This window comes from Paralichthys olivaceus, chromosome 2, assembly GCF_024713975.1.
Source record: "Paralichthys olivaceus isolate ysfri-2021 chromosome 2, ASM2471397v2, whole genome shotgun sequence".
NCBI lineage: Eukaryota > Metazoa > Chordata > Actinopteri > Pleuronectiformes > Paralichthyidae > Paralichthys > Paralichthys olivaceus.
Window position 1 is genome coordinate 21921145 of NC_091094.1, and position 23126 is coordinate 21944270.

The window sequence follows — 23126 nt, forward strand, 5'->3', positions numbered from 1 at the left end:
GGGCTGTGATATTTTCTACATTGACATTACTTCGGAAACCAGAGACTTCAGAATTCCACCCGTAATCCAGCCGTGTTCACGCTGTGAGACAAATGCAATACTAAAAGACAGTTAATCAATTTGATCCTTTTCAACGCCTCCTTGCATAGTGTTGATTAAGCTTTGAGCTTATGAATAAAACTCCTATGAGCGACAGGAGAATGTGATTTGGATGAAGTGATGTGGCACAGTGTGATTCAGTCGCTGCACTTTATCATCCATTTAGATGCACGCTTCCAGTAGCCTATAACCACTTAAATCCAGGAGTGAAAGAGAATGATTTTCAGCCTCTCATGAGGAATCACTGAAATATAACATGGAACAACAGTCCATTAGTTTACACCTCCTCACAACTCCATTTCCTGTGCTTCCGTGCCCTCGTTCCACCCAGGTTAATGCTGACTTTAGGTTTCTTTTGTTATGGGGTTGACCGGGCTGGCCTGCTTTGGCCCGGAGATGCTATAATAAGGCCAGTGTTTACGAGCGCTGCTGAAATGGGTTTGTAAGCGCGGCTGAACCTGTGCGGTATTGATGCCGGGGTTAACAGCCTGTTGGCCTCTTTAATGGAGCTGAATCAGGCCGAGCAGCAGCCAGTGTCAGCCCACAGGAGAGAAACATCTCCATTTACAAAGTCCTCTCCTGTAAGAGTGTGCTGAGCAATCACACCTGTGGTTCATACAGGAGACACGTCGGACACGATGTTCTTCAGCACACAACTATTAAGCTGAGGGGCCACATGCTGAACAACACAGGCTGGTGTGAGGGTCTGAGCGGCCATTTGCATTTCAACCCACTGATCTTTAATCTTCTTTTTAAATTGAGGTGAACAGTATTTTGTTTTATATTGATCTTGTTATAATGCCAGTGACTCTACAGAAATACATGTGTGACTAATTTAAATCAAAGTCTGGAGATAGTGGTAGAACAGAATCTCTTATCCCTCGTAACCATAGTACATACCTCCACCAAGGCTGACTGGCAACTGTACCGTTCACACTGAGTTCACACTGAGATCAGATACACAAACCATGTACACCGAAATGTTCTGCAAACTGCATTAAACACAGCAAAAATATCCATTCTCTGATGAAACTACTTGTTTTCAGTCACAAAATCTGGATCCTCATCTGGTTCTGAAGCAAATTTCATCTCTTCATAGAATTTATTATTTTACACATGCCTGAATTTTTTCATTAAGATGTCAATCACACAATGTTAAAGAAAATAAGAACAAATCCAGACCCCTGATCTGGAGCCACACTAAAATTGAATTGGTTCTTCCCAGACCCAAACCACTTCCTCTCACAGAGTTTCATGGAAATCTGCCTTTTTTGTGTAATGCTGCTAACAATTAACAAACGCAGAAGAAAACATGACCTCTTAGGCATTTGTCCACAGCCGGGATAGCAGCTCTGTACATAACCACATTTATATCTAGTTTAACTACTGCACTAAACCCAAAGTAGAGCTGAGGCTGACCTGCATATTATTACTTTGAATGATTTGATGATGATTATCATAAATCCAAGTACAGGAAGAAAAACCAAGTGCAGTGAATGTACTTCCTCCCTAAACTTAAAATGTCAACCTCATGGTGTCACTGGCAGTTCATTCCAGATTCAGACAAAGCATTTCAGCTGTCACAACCCAGCTCAAGGCTTCACAAAGGAGGGACGACGAGTTTCAACTGAAGATAAGTTTATCCCAAAGAGAAAGGACATTTAAGGGAAGACATCTGTTACGACCCCGCTCGATAGGAATGAGGTGGCAACAGAAAACCAGATGTTTGTGATTGTAAGATTGTTAAGTTTATTTAAACTTCAAGATTGTTAAGGACAATGCATGTATATTGAACTAACAGCAACAGCAAGCAACAGAGTGTTATTTCAAATAAAGAAAACAAATATAACAAAAAGAGGACTCTTAACAAGAGCTACACAAATAAAACATAAACCAAGACGAACAAAACACTAGTTCAAATCAAAAGACATAAATTCTCTAATAACAATTCTGGTCTGACTCTCATGCAACAGCAAAATCATCTCTTAATACAAAGGCAATCTCAAGAGCTAGTTTGGCGAGCTGTTCACTCATGATATACAGCTGCTCCGACTGACACAGCTGGGCAGAATTTATACTGACAGCCCTCTGGGATTCTTCCTGCTCATTGGCTGCTTTGGGTGGACGCCGCTCCAATCCGGATCTGGGTCTTCACCACCAGCCAGAAGGGAGGAGGAGCATCCTGGGACTCCACAGACTCCAGAAACACACCAAGACACACTAACAGAGACAGGGGACAGCTACGGCCTTAACATCAAATTACAGATGAGCATGACACCATCTGACCTCAGAAAAACATTTGTCAGAAATAGACAGATTAACTAATTAATTAGATTAATTGTCTGTGAAAAAGTCTGTTTGTGAATCACTGTGAAGCAGATGTAAACTATGCTTTAGACACATAAGAATTTAGATAAGACACATATAAGATCAGTCAGAGAACTGTGACTAATCCTCTTACATTGGTCAGATACGTTGTCGTTGCCCCCCCATCATGATGCTGTAATATCTTCATCACATTTACAAGACCCACGCCAGTGCACACATGTGGTGGTCAATTATTTATATAAACTAATGACTGTGCTGTGCATCTATAATTCATGCTAAATGTTGCTCTGTCTTCCTGGAGTGATGCTGACGGAGGGAAATTGAGGGGCAGATGGGAATGGAGGCTTGATTGTACCCTACAGGACACCAGAGACTCAGGCTGCGAAGGAATCATCTTCTACCATTTAGAGACGGAGCCGGTGTCCTGGGGAAGAAACTTAACCTGTGGCTGAGGTGAAGAATTATATCCAGTTGATTAGAGAAGCAGCTCTGCTCGAGGAGGCGGTGCAGCTCTCCCTCTGCACTCTGGCATGAAATCACACAGAGTACGGTAGTAGGTCTCTGCAGAGGCAGCAGCGGCAGCAGCAGCAGCAGCAGCAGCGTTCATGTACATGTGTCACAAATGACCCGGGGGCCATGCCATCATTCACTGTGATTATATTACATGTGTTCATGAATATAGAAAGTATGTTTGAGCAGTTGTGTTCAGTTTTTGCTCATAATAATGTAAAAATGTACATGTTCACATCTTCTCCCAAAGTCACACAAATATTTTCTGTTTCATCTTTTAAATCTCAAGCACAAACTTACTGGGGAAGTGTTTTCACAGACTTATTCTCTCTTTGACACATAAACTGAACTTCATGTGTCTGACTTCCTGTCCTACATGCAATCTGCAAAACAGAGGCGGATCTATTGTTTCTCTAAATCAGGGACCATGAAGGAGCCACAATTTACACAGAGGGGACAATAATATGTTCAACACCCATGAACAATTCCTGACTCAGTAAGATGCACATTTAAGTGATTCCTTGTTTATTGTTTCCTCTATAGCTTTGAACAAAATTTCAAAGTAGTGAATGTTCAGCGCTTTTCTAGTGTTAGAGAACCCAGTCACACATCATATACACACTGCTGATACAGCCGTCAGGGGCAATTTGGGGTTCAGTACATAGAACCGAATGGGGCAGATGGGGATCGAACTGCCAACCTCCGGAGCCACAGCTAAGCTAAGCCTGCTAAGCTTAGAAAATCTAAATTCAACACATTGTCTTATTTATTGCTAGTTTTATTAGTAAGTGATTTTGTTTAAGACTATTGACAGGGCAGGCTCAATCTAGGGCAGGGGCAAGTGCCCCCCTGGCCCCACCCCTGGATACCTTTGTGTAAGTGAAGTTTGTGTAGTTACATAATAAAGCACAATGCATTAGAAAGTCAGTATTTTCTTTCAGTTACTCTCCACCTCTTGTAATAGATGTACTTTAATGATAACAGCGAGAGAGTTTACTTGGTTCTATTGATGAGACACTGCTGTAAAAAACAACAGTGATTTGTAGGAGATGCTCTTTTCGAAGGCTGTTGATGGAGCATGCAGAGTGATTCAGCTTGGACTGATAAGCACTCAGTCTTGGTAATAGCAGTGTGTGGGTGCGTCCACTGGACCAGCCATCCATACCATAAATAGCTGGTCATTAAACAGTAGATATTCTCTCCCCTGCCTGCAGCAGGAACATCAAATTTATTCTGCTGTTTGATCTCAGTTTAGACAGAGTCTTGAAATAGCAGGAGGTTCAGAGTGGTGTCAGCAGAAAACGCAGCCGGCACTCAACTCATCTCCGGTGGTACCTCGGCTCCACAGCAGCATCAACACTAAACTGTGAACACTTGATCACGCAGCCGGCGTCAGAACCGACATCAGCCGCTGTTTTTTCTCTGATTGGACCGCTCCCAGCGCTGGCCCCAGAGACCCACTAGCTTTATGGAGAGGAAATGAAAAGAGCCTGGCTCGGACATGTTTGAAGAGGAGAACTTTATTTACAACACACAAGGCACTGGCTGCGAGCCAGCAGCAAAGCTCTCAGTCTATATACGCCATTTATCAAGGAGGCAACTAGAGTTTACTTTCTTCTCTCACTCTGCCCATCTGCCACAGGGAAACCAAGTGAACTTCAGCTAAGCCCATCAAAGAAAACCCTGCCTCAAGTTAATCTTATCTGCAGACCGGCCGTGACCAAGACCACTTTTACCAACTTGATTGTTTTTTCAAGTGGTGTGGCCCACGTCTGATGGGGGTTTATTAACATGGCTCCACACTTCTGCAGGGCCCAAGGAAGAATTCACTGTGTTACTGTAAAGGTTAACTTTAGTTCATTACTGGACTTCCTCATTACTGGGACGCTCCAGTGTAGATTAACTGGGGAAATCAAATCATCTCTCATTAACTAGTCCAGCATGCTCCATTAGCTCTGCTCACCTCTGTCTTCTCTACTCATCAGATTTCTGACCATTGAGAACAATTCAAAGTGAAGAATGACTGTTTTACTTCCTCATGTTCAACCCCCACCTAAAAACTATTTTCTAAATGTTATGCATCGTCCCTGCTGTGCTGGCAGCTCACTTCCTGCACTCCCTCCCTCCGCTGACCCTCTCTTCCATCCTCCTAATCACCTCTCCGCATGGCCTACCTGCGTCTCGCCACTGCCTCATTTTTCACCCTCTCTCTTACTGCCTGCCTCTCCGCTTTCTCTCTGGGTGTCTCATTAAAGGCGCTCTATCTAATGAGATTACGCCGTGGGGATTAATGGTGTGGCTAATTGATAGACACACAGCCAGAGAGGATTAAAACCCTTTAAGTCCCCAGTGGGTTTTTTGGCACTTCAGCTGACTAATTGAAATCACAGGATTGGACACAAATATACTTCCTGACCCCCATATGCTGCTGTAACGCTCTTGGCCTGAGACGCAGCAAAGAGAAGAATAGCAGGTGTTTTATTAGAAAGTGGAGTCATATCCAAACAATAGGTTCAAAGATTAACTGTGTAAATCCAAAGGCAGCAGCCTCTTCTGCCTCGTGACTCTTTCTAACACTAAAAGTACATTAATACCCTGTAAAAAGTACAAGGTACAATGATTCAGTGAGTAATTACAAACCAATCACTTCATGAACAGATAAAGACAGAAAAGCAGTGAATAGAAAACCACCATGTGGAGAATTTGTGTAATTATTTCAAATTATTCTGACGGCATCAGTGTTTGTTGAAAACATGAGACAATCTTAATGAAAACTGATGATGAGTCTGTTGATTCCAACCTGTAAATAAACATGGACGACAGAGCAGCTCCCTAAAGTGAAGCCAAAACATTTCAATTGCCACCTGGTGGTTGCCTGCAGTATAGGTCATAAACCCCGCCTCCTCCATTTTTGGTCGTTCTCATCACACTGATGTATGTTCAAGTTTTCATTTTCCAGTAACTTTGGTTTCATGATTTCATGCTGTAAAAACCAGGCGGAACATCATGATTGACAGCTGAGACTGACTCGTGATTGGTTGACATGACAACAAGACCTCGATACTGCAGCTTCATACCACGTTCAAGACAGTGTCTAAGTCTAATTACATCAAAAGATGGTGGCATCCGTATCTGGGATATTTCTGCAGGATCGGGGGAGTAGCGACGTGTCGTCCATCTTTATATACAGTTGATGACTTCATCCCACTTTTCACCACCTTATTGCTGTCAACTGCACAAACTGTGGTTTTACCAGTACTGGCATTAACACACAGTGGCTTTAAGTCTAATCTAGTTCAGACAAGTCAAAGTTTCAGTGTGTAGGATTCTGTGACATCTAACTAACTGTGAAAATAATGTTAGTTACTCCCAGTCCAAGCATGTAGGTGAAACTACAGGGGCCTTCAGGTAACACAATACAATACAAGTGAAAGGCCCTCTGCAGAGCCAGTGTTTGGTTTGTCTGTTGTGGGTACACATGGTGATGCAACAAAGAAAGACTCATTCTAACTAAATGAAAACAAAACAATCGTTGTTTCTGGTAAATCCCCCTATATCTCACACACTGGACCTACAGCTGGGAGTGTCATCATATGTGAAATGATGTCGCGATTGAAAGTAAAGAATATTAAAAAAAGAAGGCACATCTTCAAAACATGTCTTGTTTATTTTCTAAAGCACACATCCAGTATCTAGATGAATGGGTAAAAGAATTCCAATACACTGAATAATAGAACAGCTATCAGCAGGCATGGCTAATGAACCTTCCACTGTCCTGAGGCCAGAGGGCGACAGGAGGAGCACGTCTGTCAGAGACAATACAGAGTGAGAGGAGAAGGCTGTGTTTTATATATATATATATATATACGTATGTAGAAAAGGAGTGTAACAAAGCGTTTGTAAAAATGAAAAAAAAAGAGCAAAACGGAAACAGAAAATGTATAAGCAGGCATCTTAAAAAATGTGATGACGCTTCAACAGACGAGAAAACTAAAATATTCACATGTCAATAATGAATGGGCCAAAAATCCCCTCAGCCCGATGAAGAGCTGGAGAAAAAGAGCAGCAACTTTAATGTCATCAATACTTCAAAAATAGGTATCTTACAGTATTTTTATTTTCTCAGTGTCTTTATACAGAGTATATTCATATAGTTTCTGCTGACTATTTTCACATTCTCACCACATAGTAACAAGTGCTTTGAGTAAAACATTTCGAAAAAAAAAAACATGCACCTTTTAATAGTTTTGTTTGGCCTATAAAAAACAGGAATGTTCAAGGCGACAGAAAAAAACACAAAAGAAATCTTTATCAGATGCCTTTGTTCCGAGTCATTTCAAGCTCCACTTTCTTACACTGTCTGACTAATCAGATCATGCCTACATAAGCTTTACACTGTGGAGAAAGCAACACAAAACCATACAGGGCAGGCAAGCATCTCAAAATAAAGGCTCCTAACGTCATGAGTCCAAAGAGGAAAGGCAGGCATTCTCCGTTAAATTAGAAAACCCCCACGTGTATAAAAATGGTCTCACGCCAATGTCAGCGTGTTGCTGTGGTTGTGTCGACAGGTGATGCTTGTGAAGTCAAACTGAGCAGGACCGTGGAGAAGAGGGTTGTCTGCATCCACAACAACGCTCATTGGCTTCTTTTCGGCCACGTTTCATTGGGTTTTGATGTAGGAGAGTCCGCCCTGGTTGTGTCCTTCCCTCCTGCGAGTGGCTGCTGGGGTTGTTCGTCTACACCACTGTGAGGGGGAGAGGAGAGTGACAGGCAGGGCTGGTTTGAGGAGCGCAGGTAGGCCGCGAGCGAACGTGCCTTCACTGTACTTCACGACTGGCAACCGATCCTGAGATAGCAGGAGTCTGATACAAAAACACACCACAAAAGGCACTTTATAAAAATGACAGTGCTTCTGTTCTAAGGAAATTCAAGTTGACAGAGTGAAAGAGAGAGAGTCAGAGAGCATCTTCCTGAACACATTCTCTTCAGTGTGAGACTAAAGCAAGAGATGATTCTGTTTTAACAATCAATCAAAGCACAAATTCACTAGTTTCTCTCGACTGCCTTGATTTGTCCCCAGAGAGCTCCGGGTCCAGCGATCTGAGAGAACAACCAAAAGAAACAAAACAAAACAAAACATTGCACTACAAAACTCGCCACAAAAAAATATAAAGCCAGAATACAGTTGCGTTGCAGCGGAATTCATGTTTGCGGGCATGGCTGCTGTGAGCAAAGTGACACAGCCCATGTAAGGGTCTGTTCCTCACATGTCCACCATGGAGCCTGCGTCATGTTCCTGGCCCCTGCCCGCATTTCCCAGGAGCGTCCATCCGTACGACCCTGCCTCTCCTGACCCCCGCCCAGCCCCCTGCACCGCTCTCAGTCATCGTCCCCTCCTCCGTAGAGGTCGGCCAGCTTCTTGAAGCGAGGCCCCCAGTCGTTGAGGTAGTCGTAGTCCTGGTCCCCTGAGCTGGTGGAGTTGAGTGAGCTGACGGAGCCGGCGGTGGAACCGCTGCCCTCGTAGTCGAACACCAGCAGGGAGTCGTAGGGAGGAGCCGTGGGGTCATTGTCTGCTGCCCTCAGACCCTGGAGAGACAGAGACAAGAAGGACGGAAAATAAACGATTTGCAACCGTCACAGTTTTAGTATTTACTGTTCTTACACACTGTATCAGGATCTTCACCTACAGAATAATGGAGGTGATGATTTTTCACGTAGTAATAGGCTCAGGGTGCCAGACTGTAAAAGGTGCAATAAACTTGGTCTAATCTCGCTCACCCACCCGTCACGGTTAAAATGTCCCATCATGGTCTGAATGTTATTTCAGAGCCAGACATTGGGCTGTAAACAGGGGCCAAATAAAGTGTCTCCAGCAGCGCCTCTTCTGACAGAAATACAATTGTAGACAAAAAAAAACTAAACCCTTGCTCGTCTCTCTTGAGCTCTTTAAAGATAATCAATTCTGTTGAGTGATGTTCCCAAAAAAAAACTTTCCGAGACAAAACTCTAAAACCAACCAACTTAATGCTGTCACATTAACATTGTGAACATGTGTGAGACTATAAACACAGACAGTTACAGAAACAACACGTCTCCAGCTTACATCATGAATGAAGTCCCCGATGTCTCCGGGGTGAGGCAGACTGGGTCTGACCGGGTACTGAGACTCAGTGATCACAGGCCTCTCGTCCACCCTGCGCACTCCTGCCGGCTTATTGATGATGTGGTCCAGAGACTCAGGCTGCTGCAGCTGGCTCAGGTCATAGTCCTGCATGAAGGTGAGGGAGGGACAGCTGAGTCAGTTTGATGATGAGGTTTATCACCATCTTCATCCTCATTATCTAAATATTAGTTCAAACCAGCTTCTCAAACAGCACAAGACTGAGAGCACGTTCACATCTACCCTGTTCAGACTTTCTGTCTTTCAAGTCTAGTCTGAACCAAAATAACAGGTGTGAAAGGTGCCTCGGACCGATGGGCCAGATTTTAGTCTGACCGAAAGAGCTCAGCTGGGTTCAAATGAATCATGGTTCAGATCATTTGAAGTGCAGAAACATTTGTTTCAGAACAATTGCAGGAAGCAGAGAGAGACGGTATTAAACAATAGAAGAAGAAAAAGATGCAGTTTTCACCTCAGACGATATAATGAAAGGACATTATTGGACTGTTACACATGACATCTATTGCACTTCTGTCCATCCTGGTAGAGGATACCCCTCAGGTGTGACTCTCTCTGCGGTTTCTAAGTGGTTATTCTGGTAGTTTTTCCTGACTCTAGTTGAGGTAAGGACAGAGGATGTTGCACCTTGATAAGCCCTATAAGGCAAAATGTGATTTTTGTTATTTTTGTTTTTGAATATTGGTTTTACAAATAAAATTTGATGATCATGTCGTTGTCATGTCGTACAAAAATCTTTAGCGCTCTACCTAAATTTCCATGTGAAACCAAAACTAACCAGATCAATGTCAACAATGTAACGAAGATATGAACCTTGTTCCAGACTTTGAGATGTGAAAACATCCCGAGTGTTCAGCTGTGATCAGGCTCATTTTCCACACACAAACAGACTTTGATGTGTGTTGTTGTTAAGTGCACGAGGTCTCAGGATTGTTTTTCTCATTGTTTTATGTCTTTTGTACGTGTGCACTGCTGTAAACTTCACTATGTCCAGAATCCACATTATAAACCAGTTCTCTACAGTTTAGACTGACCATCACCATCAGTTTCAGTGATTTGACAGGAAATAAAAGACACATGTCCATCAAACTGTCAGTTAAACATAAAGAAAGAGTTTGATTATTTATCTGGTTTTCTCAACACCCACATGTCATTTCATTTTTTTCCAGCTGGGAGTAGATCCTCCGTTTCCTTTGTGCAATGCATTGTGGGAGAAGAGAGCCCATCAAAGCCCACTCAAACATTGAGTACATTCAACATGCTCGCTCTCTGCTTTCAGTGTGAACTCTTTAATACTATAAAACTCTATAGCTCCATCATAAAAACCTGCTCAGAGTTAGTATGAAGTGTGGGTGTGGAAAACACAGATGCTCAAGATTATTACCCAGAGGTCATAGTGCTGTGATTCTAAATGAATGTGGAGTAGCTCACGAGAACATGTTTCTGTTCGGAGAGCAGCTGTATTTGATCAAATATTACAAAATATTACTGATCATTTATTGAACACTAAGTTATTATTAAATAACGATAGAAACAGACTACTCACATTTCAGTAAAATACAAAACAATATGAGCCTCATACTTTACTGTCTGAGAGCATGACACACACACACACACACACAAACACACACCCACACACACCCACACACACACACACACACACACAGTGATATTTATGTGCAATTCATTCTGACTGCACAGTGTGTTTCCCTCTTCATTTTGTATTCCATGCAGATTTCACTTTGTCTAAACTAAATGGAACATAAAAGGGAAATGAACAGGGCTGTTAATACAATCAGTTGTATACAATTGTTGGTTTTCTCTTCAACTACGTGTTGTAAATTTGTATTGTGAATAAATGGGAGCAGGTTGTCGACTTATCTTAACAGCTCTGCCTTAGATGATAAATAAATGCAGCCACTAAATCCTCAAACAGGTGCTTAAGAGTAGAAATATGTTTGTGTGCACTGCTGCCATTTGATCCTCGTGTGTGTTAACGCGCTAGAAATCTGGTGTGTGGGTTTTGGAAAACAACATAAATGCCTTCATTAATAATACATCTCTGAATTAATCGAAGATGTGGAAATATAGTATTGAGTTGGTTTTTATTCATGTAGAGAATAATAAATATTAAAAGAGAGTATGTGTTGAACAATAGTTGTATTTTTGAGACAACTCTGAAACCAACTCCAAAGAATATTCACTTTACTTTAACACACATAAATATATATATATAAATATCTCATATATAAGCAACATTTTTCAGAGATGGATTTATGGTCAAATAAAACAATAATTTGAATGCATAACCTCGATCTTAGGGGAATTATAATGTGTCACTATTGTCTGACATTTTATAGACAAAACTATGTATTGATCATAGTTACTTGTCACAGTGTATGGGTGATCCTTATGGGAATTGATCAACCATTATCTAGTCCATCAATTCTTAACTACCTGGAGGAGACAGTCAAAAAAAAAAAAGAAGCTTTTAAGTATATTTGCTAGAATCGATACCTGGTCCTCCTCTCCTCCTCCCTCCTCATCGTACTTGAGGATGTTGTCTCTGACATCATCCTCAGGGTCGATCAACAGAGGCTTTGCCTGCCGCTCCTTCTCTCTGCGCTTCATCCACACCACAAACAGCAGAACCATGCCTGTGGTGAAAATAAAGAAAATATTTGCTATATGAGCAGCCCTGAATGTGTACGTTTTGTAATTTTCATCATGTACATCACATCACTGGGGTGTTTGTATATGATCAAGCTGCACCAAAACATTTCTCTTAAAAACATTCACTTAATGAAGACCTAAATAGACGTAACATGTAACATCATCAGATGATTGAATTTTAGACTTTTTAAGACCCTGCAGAAATGCACCGATCCAGTTGCTTTAATGTTTGATTGTTCCACTTCATTGAACTCACTCAGCAGTATGATGATGCAGATGAGTATAGCGATGATGGCCCCGGTGCCTAGTCCAGCGGCTGCCACGGCCCCTGTGGCGCTGCAGTCTCCGTTATCGTCACAGGGACACACTTTGACTCTGATCACGGAGCGGTTGGACAGAGGAGGGTTTCCCGAGTCGGACACGATGACAGGGATCTCGTACACACTGGCCTCCAGGTAAGGAATCCTCAGCCTGAGCTGAGCGTAGTCGCCTACAGTGTGGGGGAGGGGGGGGGATGGGAGGAGTGGATAGTGAAGAAACATTAAGAGATGGAGGGGAGTGAATCGGAGGGAGGAAGACATAAAGGAGGGGAAGATGAGGGGGAAAATAAGATTAGAGTGAACTGTGGAGAAAGAACATTTTGTTTACTGCAGGATATCATGTCATCATGTGCACGGGCATGAAGAAACAAACCAAATAAAAGCAGGCAGCAGCGAACAAACTGTCAGCGATCATTCTGACATGTATGTATGTACGCGAGGAGGCAATAATGATATAAAGACGTAATGTGAGAATGTATAACCTTCAGCATCTATCACTCAGTCGAGCTAAGACAAGAGTCTCAGTGGGAGCAGAATCCAGGTATGTGATCAGATTTGTCCGCAAGACAACTGCTGTGATACATCCATCTGGGTGGATTAGGTGACAGATCTGCTGCTCGGGGGACGGAGAGATGAATGGAACTCATTTGTCACAAACGCTGGATCGTACGTCAGCACTGATGGAACCCGCATCTCTCACTGTGAGCTTTTTAAGACATTTTCTTAAACCTCTACCACAGCTTACAGCCATCCCTGATCCCCCGGCAGTTACTCTGCAGCCTCCCTTCTGTTAAGTTTATGGTTTAATTCAGCTGAGGATGCTGAGCAGTCATATGTCATTCCTCTATACTGCCTCTCCTACTGCCTACTGAGTCCTAACTGTCTTGAAAAGAGTGAACAGCATTTAATTACCACTCAGCCTGGAAATTGTCCAGTTGCGGCGAACGTTGGCAGGAAAAGAAGGCAGCTCGAAGACAAAGGGCCCCACGTTGGGGTCGGCGTCAGCGTCTGAAGCCGTGATGTTGATCCTGGAGTTGGGGCGCGCACGCTCGCACACTTGGGCCTCCCGGGGTATCAGCACCGGAGCGTTGTCGTTGACGTCGATCAAGTAGATCTGGAGGGTTCCTGTCCCGCTGGCTTGAGGCGAGCCTGGAGAGAGAGAGAGGAGGCAAAGAGACCACGAGGAGGAGCTGGTGAGTAAATGAGAGAAGGAGCAGAGGAGTAAAGACGAAATGATTGAAGATGCAGCAATCAGCAGGATGGAGGGGGGTTGAGAAAGCTACAGCAAAACAATCCTTTCATTTCATTTCAGGCACATCTTTCCAGCCGATTCAAGTGTTGAAGTGAGAAAATGAGGCAGCGAGGCAGAGAAACAACAGGGGAAGAAAAATGTTTTGTTTACCGAGTGGCTGAAAGTGCAGGGACAACATTTGTAGTGGAGCACACAAACAAAACAGCCAGAACAAATGAAAGGACACATAAATGTTTCAGTGTGTGAAAAGCTTCAGACGAGGCTCGTATTGGAGGGGACGAAGCTCACATAAAGATTGCTGTTATCTGCACTATGCACAGCCCCCTGGGAAATGACTCAAACACTAACCATTTACTGCGTCCACCAACACAGACCCATCATAACATTGACTCCCAGAACAGAACCAGATCAGGTCAGGAGACACGGTTGTGATGTTTTATGCACCGTTAACAGCTTTGATTACAGCGTAAACTGTAAGTGAACTGCACTTGTGCTGAATGACAAATGTTGTTTTTGCCGCTGTCTCTGTCGACGCTGTACAACACGGTGCTGGGAATAAGCGCCTCATTGGTTCCACAATGCAAAGTGAACTTGTTCTGCTGATCAGTCTCGAGTCTCAACACAAGAGCGGTGAAAAACGTTTGTAATGAGGTTGAACTCTGGTGCGAGGTGAAATATTTCACTGCCAGTGTCTCTTTATAAATTTCAAACATCGATGCATCGAATTGATTTTGTTGAATAAAGGTCCTGAAAGTGTATTTCCTCCATCAGCTGGAAAAAGAACTGTAGGTGATTGTGATTTCATATGTGAGACAGTCTCTCCTGTTTTAAAATGAATGTGCATGCACCAATCACACAAGCACATATTGGATCAAAATGCGACAACTGCTGATTGTTTATTTAAAGCTTTAGACCACGGACAATGAAATCTGATGAAACCACACACAAACATCCCAATAAAACATATTTGCACAGCCTTGATAATGCTAAACTCTATTATGATAAATAATACAGGCGGAAGTTTTCCTCCAAAATGTAGCTTATTTACTCATTAATATTGAAAATCATAACGAAATAAAAGATGTGCAGTTTCCGGGGAGTGTAAGTGTGTAAGCGCTGACACAAGTGTTGGCACCACGCCCACTGTACAGAGTGAATCAGCAAGAACGAAACTCATAAAAGATCGTCTCGGATTTGAAGCCTTTCTTTTCTCTGGGATGTGATTTGCATTACAGACATAAACACATGAGCAGAGTTTAAATGATTAAAAGACTCCAGGGTTACTTTAAAGAGAAAGGACATAATTGGACTTTTCCTTAATTTAATTGAAATTTATTTAAATAGGACTTTAATTATAGAAGGGAAATTACTCCAATAAAATCAGTGGATGTGACCAGATAATTATTGTAACCAAAAATGCATTTGCTTTGCTTGCAAGTAGAAAGTTAAGGTGTTTTATAAGCTTGAACAATATCACATAAAAAGTACTGGATGGATAACCACGAAATCAGGGTTGAACCAGTTAGGTTCATCCCTGATCCACAATGGTAGAAATGTTGGTGCAGGAATTTGTTTTCACTTTCTTTAACATTGTAAGATAGAATCTAATTTGTTTAGAAATTTTCACTGATTTCCCAGGAAATAATTAATGGATCTTGATGAAAATTAAATCTAAAATCTAATCAGTTGAGTCCAAGTGAAGTAGATTTGATTTTTTCAAATTTAAAGAAATTCCCCTCTTGACGTTCTTGAGATAAGGGTGGACAACTTGAAAACATAATTCCAGTCACAGGCTCTCCGGCAGGGTGGTATAAAAATTGGCCTTATGGAACTGATATTTCTGAGTGTGTGAAATTTGGTGCAGGTTGATAAAATTTAAGGCGACTGTTGGGCCTCGGTGGACGTGTGCACACTACACTAGTTTTAATATTATAAATCTCTACATTTTTAGATGTCTATATCGCACTATTTACTCTACGACACTTACATGTATATATGCCAACTACCAACTGCAGTGGTTAACACTGCCGCCTAACTGCTAGAAAGTTCAAATCCCAGCGTTGCCAGGTCTGTTTGGAGTTTGCATGTTCTTCCTGTGTCAGCGTGGGTTTTCTTTGGCTTCTCCAGCTTCCTCCCACAGTCCAGAGACGTGCACATTGGGACTAGATTGATTGGAAAGGTTTGTTTCCTCTTTGAAATGTTTCGCTAATAGGTTATCTTTGTAGACCTCCATCCTAACTGTATTTACTTATGTTGTGTACTGTCATATATCTGCCTGGGTGTGGGTTTCTTTTGTCTTTTTATTTTAGGGGGTTTTGCTGCTTGCTTTCTTTTATATGTATATATATATAAATATGTGAACTTTTATCTTTTATATATGTGTGAATGAATACAATCAAAACAGAGTCAAAGAATTAGCTTCACCTCAACAAGTTAAAGCATTTAGGTTGGATCCTATGATGAAAATCAATAATATGTCAGATTAAGGCAAATACATGTAAAAACTATTCAACTGATGTTAAGTGTTATGAACTGTTTTATTATTCTGACAGAGCTCTTTACACATGTATGTAAATCAACAGCTTCTCTCCTGATGTGATTAAAACTGACTCAGAATCAGTAACTCAGTCTCACAGTGTGATGAACTTGATCAAGGATAATAGTGAATGATGACAAACTACAGATGAAGAGAGGACGTGTTGAACAGACTGCAGCAGTGACATATTGTGGCCTCGACATTCAGCTGACAGCCCCCTGCACAGAGACTGTCAGCGAGCTGGACTAAAATTACTGATGCAGTGCAGCGTGGATGGAGTTCACCCCAGCAGCTCATCAGGGTTGTGTTTCAACTGTTTTCCCTCTAACACACAGTAACGTGGTGCATCGGCTATGTAAATGTCTGCTGCCCCGCACCCCAAGGCCCCTTCGACCGACTTGTCGGTTGTGATTGGCGGAGTGCTTCTCTTACGCTTGGCTTGAGTACAATAAGTTAAGAGAATTTCAATCAAAGTGGAATATATCCCCTTGTTGACTTTGAGCTCCAGAATCAATAGGCAGTCAACACTTTGAGCTTAGCTTAGTTTGCTTCAGGGCAACTGATCCCTCATTTCTCACTGGAGTATAAACACCTGAGTCCCTCCTGCTCACACACAGAGCTTTAGTTCTTTAGCTCTTTCTGTTACTCAACACCATCACTGACACATATTATTCTTAGCCTTCTTCCTACAGGGAGACGGAGAAATGAACATACAGTATATGAACAAAGTATTCCACTCATTCACAATCCAGCCACTACATAGACTCATCCTTTAGACCTGTGTTCTCTGCAGTAACCCCACACTGTGATGTCCAGGGAAACAAGTGACAGCACATCATCCCTGAAGGTACAGACTGAATATATTATATAATAATCTGATTATAGTTTTAGATGATTGGTGCCAAAGAAGAGAGAATCATGCCAGAAACATTTATTTGATTATGTTTTGGTGCATCGGTGTTATTTATGACTTTTACTACGATGATGATGATGACAGTAACAAAAAAATATCATCAACAGTAAAATAATAAAACTTTTCTAAAAATAGAAAAGCAGGCTGTAGAAGCTCTGAGAGGCCGTATGTAGGCACAGTGATCATACATGATGATGTTTTTGTGTGCTCATGTGGTGTCAGAATAAAAATTCAGGTGAATGATGTCTCAAGTCCAAACACCTAGGACAGTCAGACAGTGGGCTACCATTATCTAATTACCACTGTCACAACACAAATAGGTTTGTCTGGCCCCAAGTGATGTCACCAGCACTAGATGGCAGCACCTGTATCCGAGATCTATTTTCATTTTATTCTTGTGCAGTTGCAGAAGGTGGAGACGTGCCCTGGAAACCATGGATGCACCAAATTTCATGGGACATCATCCAATAATTGCTGAGATGCTTGGATATTGCCATCACTGTAGAGCTGCTTTGCCAATATGCCTCCATCATCCCGTATGTGACCCTCAGTTTATGAAATCACCACGACACACACAGACATCCTGACTTACCAGACTTACCATTGTCGAATGCCAGGAACGTGGCCTCGTACACGTTGTTCTTGACGTACATGGACTCTCGGTCCAGGAGGGCCATGGTGGTGATCTGACCATTGGTCCTGTTGATCTTCAGCCAGTTCGCTGGGTCTGACAGCTTGGAGTACCTGCGCACACACACACACACAAACACACACACACACACACACACACACACACACACACACACACACACACACACACACACACACACACACACACACACACAAACAAAGACAGACAGAAGGTTCATTAAATCCAAAGGTAAATGCAGGCACAAATATATTCCAGAAATTAACTTTAGCAGCTCTGAACCTTCATATTTGTGAATCTAAAACAGTCATTATCAGGTTCAATGTTCATTACCATAACAACCAATACCAGCCAAGCACTTTTAAAATATTACAGTGACATGGAGAGTGGAACATATGTTTACTGAGCTTATCATAGCAGCAGCTCATTAGCATGAAGACCGATGAAAACCTGAACCCATATGCCGAACAGACAGGCAGCGCTTAACAACTTCACCGCTATTTCTACCCACACGGGCGCCACAGCAACTCTCATCACCATCACCGGTCGATACATCACCAGAGTGGAGGGTGACAGCTGCAATTACAGCCCATAAATCCCATTAACAACTATGACGAGTCTTAACGTCTGACTGAGTGGAGGAAGTGCTCCTCTCTCCTGGTGAGAGAAGGGTAATTATGGGAGTCTCAGTAGTAGGTAGATGGTCGACGTGATGACCTGGGCGATGGGAGGTAAGGGTGAGAGATGCAGGTCGAGAGTGTGGCGAGGGGAGGGAGATCATAGACACGTTTCTGAATATAATCGTAGTCGGAATGAAACGTGATCACTGGGAAAGGAGGGTTAATTAAAACAGTGCGTTGGAGGATGACGCTAGTTTGCCAGAGCCTCACAGGCATGGATTCAATTAATTCCACCTCCAGCTAAAGAGGCACACTTCTGGACTGGTGCACACTTAGCGAGCAGACAAAGAGAGAGGGACACGCTGACAAATAGCATATATGTTATAAATATGATTTTCAGTGAAAGAACTTGTCAAGCAGAGTTAGTCAGGATGTGATGTTGCCCTGCAGGGCAGACTCTGGTGTTTGCGTGGCATGTCAGGCACTCTCATCTCCTTCCTGTGCTAACAAGATGTCACCTGCCGCTGTCTGCATCTGCAGCAAACAGATCAAAGTGTGAAGACTGCCGGAACCATTAACCCCAATGTTCTGTTTGGGCTCCTGGAGACCACAGGCCCCTTCAACATCTCAAAAAATGGACCCCACATCAAAGACATACACAGCTTTGATAATTCATGATATCTTTATGCTGAGAAACAGTGAGCTTGACTTCTCTAAATGGCTCATTAACTGTATTTATACAGAACCACTCAAAGCTCATTACAGTACAACTAGCAATCACCAATTCACACACACACACTCATACATTTTTTTTTATAACACACCATCAAAGACGTCAGCTGTCAGGAGCAATTAAGGGTTCAGTTTTGCGCCCTAAGACACTCAGAATGCAGACTGGAGGGGCTGGAGATTAAACCATCGACCTTCTCAGTAGTGAACAACCCACTCTACCTCCTGAGCCACAGCAAGAGGTAAAACTAAGTATTTGACACTATTTTAATAACACACTGTAAATGTCTTAGTGTGTAAATAATTTGTTTATACAGAGCACATAAGTCATATAAAAGATAAAATATTTCCTTAATTGGTGAGATTTCCATATTTTGTCATTTGTTTAAACTCAGTTTGTGACAAAGTGAACCATGTCCACCATCTTCTATATACTGGGTTTTCAGAAGATCAGAAGAAAAGGAGAGAATGGAAAGGAAGTGTGCATTATGGAGCCTCCACTGGACGACATTATATAAAAGTAGTTGCATTATGGGTAATATAATTTGAATCCACTCCTTTTGCAGATACATATGAAACTACAAAATAAAAATCTGTATCTAGTGAATTTAAATGTGGTTTTCTAAGGGGATTGTTTGGCCTTGGTGAGGGAGTGCTCTCCACTTAATGCCATTCTTGTTTAATCTAAGATTGTTTTATTTATTCATAAAATTTAGTAAAAGGACTAAATCCAGGTTTTTAATAAAACATAAATTCAACAATAGTGTTGCCATTTATCAGATTCAAAAGCATTTATAACAACTTATTATTTATTGGCGGACTATGATTTCATCTGTGGTAAAATCCTTATTGGCACAATTTAAATGCAGAGACCAGATAATCACTGGTAAGAGATTATTAGTTTGTCTTTTCACTGTCAATGTTTCACTGCAGTCTTTTGATATTCAGGCCATTTTTTAGAACAAGGTCAAACTTGATCCACTCTGAAATAAGCTCTGAATCTCCCATTGTCCAGACAAAGCTCCCGGATCAGTTTGGGAAATTCCTTATTTTGTTTTTTAGCTTGAAGAAAGGGATGCACCCAGACAGCAATAAAATAACTGAGGAGGATTTATGGTATGTATTTTTTTCAAACTTTTTCTTAGTTGAGCTAATTTAATCATTGAGGCTTTCTATTAATTGGATGGAAGTTTTTGGTTGCTTAGTAATGGCAGGTGCAACAGTAGTGCAACCCCCCAAGTGCAGAGGAATAAAGGATGAAAGTGGCACGCCTGCCGCTTTCCACACATTTTTTGACGCTACATCTGAACAGCCCCTTAATTTGCTCTTGCTGCCACTTAAATCACATCTAAACAGGCTTCGCCTCACATCATCTTTTCTTTCCTTTCCTCCAGGGAGAGAAAAAAAACTGAAAACTGAAAAATACAAGCTGGCTCCTCTCCCATCTACTAATCATGCACAGGCATGTTTGTGTGTTTGTGAGTCTACGTTTGTGCATTTCGGTGTGTATGTGTATATATTTTGCTGGGGGGTTCAAGTGAGGTCACCTATAGGGAATACAGCAGCGGCAACCGAGATGAGACTGTCTGAGCATGAGCTGAACTTCTGCTGGCAAGCTGCTTTGGAAAAGACAGCAGCTCTGAGCTCCCATCAATAACAGACACACAGACTGACAGAGAAGAAAGTGACAGGGTCAGAGCGAGCGAGCGGGCGGGAGGGATGAGAGAAAATAGAGTAAAAGCGGAGCTACGTCTCTTAGGGCTGAAGAGCTCAACCCACTTAGTTTGCATGTCATGTCTTTTCAGGAGAAACCTGAGATGTGGCTTCTGCTCATTCCTCTGCACAGTGTATATAAGAGTACATATTCTACAACCTCCCAAACAATCCACTAACATTTCCACTGGGTTCTTCAGTGAAAGAGGCCGTCTCACTGACATTAAGCAAAATCAATCTCTCTCGCTGGAGCTGGCGAGGGAGCGGAACACTGCCGCTGGACCTCAATGGACATGTGGGAGTTTCTGTCGCAAAAGGTCAATGCCGGGATGGCACGATGCCCACTGCGTGTCATCCCTTTTAGAAAGGGAGCGATCAATGACGAGGAAGAGAGGAGGAAGACAAGGGATCTAAGGAGGGTAAGCACGGTGTTCAGCTCATTACAGGATGACCTCTTCACACCAGTCGCCTGGCAACAGGGAGGTAACTAGAGCTTAGGATGTGGGTGGGGGGGTCAGTTAAGAAATGTCAAAGAAGAGGGATAAACTGTGAAGAAACTGTCCAGCACTGATCAAACACACTGATTCAGAGAGATACAGGAGGGGTGGACAAAACATTGGAAGTGTGTCACTATGAATGTATATAAAGTAGTTTTGAGCTTTCAGAGTAGCTTCAGTCCACCTTTGGACAGCTGATATATGAGTCCTTAAATGTGAATATATCTAAAAACCTCAATTTAATCTAGGTGGGTGCGCTGAGAGTGCACCACCTCTGCTAAGGCTAATTTCCTATCTCACCACGTCAAACCAGTTTTTTGCTCCATTGCTGCATTGTATAGCTGTGTATTTGAAGTACTATTAGCCACAAGCTCGCTCCCGCTACCATACATAAAGTTGTTACTGTCCATGTACACAGTCAGACCGGGTTCAGCTGCAGTTCTGCACTTACCTGCAAAGTGGTTTAATCCGTGCAACTGTCACTCGTGACGGTCATGTTCACAGTTATACGTTTCCAATTAATTAATTTAAATACAATTAATTATTACAATTAATAACAAGTGGTGTAGCACTTCGAATTACTTCTGATATGTCGTCAAAATATCCTCCTCATTTCCTTATTTAATTTATTATTATTGAAATTGCTTTAAATGTGTCATTTTTCTTATTACGCCACTCAGTATAACCAACGTCCTTGAATGTTGTATGCATTTATAACAGTTAAATGGAGTGCTGTACATGTGACACTGAATAACACTGCATACAATACTGAAACTAAAATAAATCTAATATTTATAAGTTTTAAGGTTAAAAAATGTGTTATATATATATTTGTTTTCACATTAACAATACACAAGATGACTGTTGTTCATGAGAAAAAGGTTGTTATAGTAACAAACCAACATAAAGTTATCAACTGCATTTAAGCATCTTTCAGCTCATTGTTTTGGTTTTACATCTCAAAACTTATTATTGGGTGGTTGGAGATATGCTTTATAGCATTTTAACAAAATAATAACAATATACCTGGTTTCAAGACTTTGCGAGGCAGCATGGGATTATGGGAGTCTTCTCTACCATGGCTGATGAAAAGCTAGTTGATGGAACTCAGGCACAAATCTCGGATAATCTAACTACAAAATATATAACTTAGAGCTAGTCGCTCTGAGAAATTTTAATGAAGAATTGTTGCACATTATGAATCTTACTGAAATGATTATTCACCTGACGATCTGGTGGATGAAGTGGTCGGGGTCTTGAGCAGCAAACACTGTCAGAGTGGTCCCTGCTGGAACGCCCTCCTCAAAGCGGATCATCTTGGGGTTTACAGGGAAGACGGGAGGTTCGTTCACGTCCTGAACCGAGATGGTGACTCCTGCAGTGGACTGGAGAGAGGACTGAATGCCGGTGGCCAGGTGGGCCTGGTTAGACACCACCACGGTCAGCATGAAAGCACGGTTCATTTCGAAATCCACCGGCTGCCGACGGAGAGAGAAAAAACAAAATAATGAGAGATGGGAGGAAAATGAGTGTAGCTGATTGCAAGATTAGTTCTAACTTCATTTTGAGAAATGTCAAAGTCATTGAACATGATGTGAGACCTACATACTCAGTCATCAGCATCTGGCACTTCAGAGCAGGTGGAAACATACAAGATGCAGTGTTGAATAACAATGCAAGCAACTGTTCACTTTCTGCTGAAAGAGCTGATGTAGAGAAGCTAAACAAACAGCTTCAGCTTTACCTTGATCACTGTCAACATGCCCTCGTTGGTGATGGGGTTGGTGCGGATGGTGAAGTGCCCAGAGGGGTCGCCGCTGACGATGCGGTAGACAGCATTCCAGTTGGGGCTGTGGGGCTGATCCCTGTCCACCACTGTCAGGTTGGTCACCACCACGTTCACCTTGTTCTCTGGCACCTCTCCAGAAAACTTCAGAGTGTGAGGGAGACAAGGGGAGGAGGTGAACGAGAGAGGACGATTTTAAGTATTTGCTTGTGCTGTCATCAATCTGTGGGCATTTTCCATAATTTGTTTTTATGAAAACAAACTGCTTTTAGGGTCAAGCCAATAATGCTCATTACATAACAACATGACGAGCGCGTGGT

General features: G+C 42.2%; 1 protein-coding gene across 3 annotated transcripts in view; it reads right to left on the bottom strand.

Moving 5' to 3' along the window:
- Positions 1-6585: 6585 nt before the first annotated feature.
- cdh4 (cadherin 4, type 1, R-cadherin (retinal)) overlaps positions 6586-23126 on the bottom strand; it is a 194093-nt gene continuing 177552 nt past the window's right edge. The window contains exons 10-18 of one of the 3 annotated variants that reach the window (XR_011238831.1): positions 22765-22950; positions 22245-22498; positions 17405-17556; positions 13024-13260; positions 12048-12281; positions 11636-11775; positions 9044-9208; positions 8208-8526; positions 6586-7802 (exon numbers count right to left, since the gene is read on the bottom strand). Coding sequence is in view for 2 of the 3 variants with exons in the window: in XM_020086318.2 (XP_019941877.1) it covers positions 8320-8526; positions 9044-9208; positions 11636-11775; positions 12048-12281; positions 13024-13260; positions 17405-17556; positions 22245-22498; positions 22765-22950 (1575 nt within the window). In the remaining variant the exon portion in view is untranslated. Of the gene's footprint in view, positions 8527-9043; positions 9209-11635; positions 11776-12047; positions 12282-13023; positions 13261-17404; positions 17557-22244; positions 22499-22764; positions 22951-23126 lie in introns of all 3 variants that reach the window. The other 2 variants (XM_020086318.2, XM_020086319.2) reach the window with 2 other exon arrangements.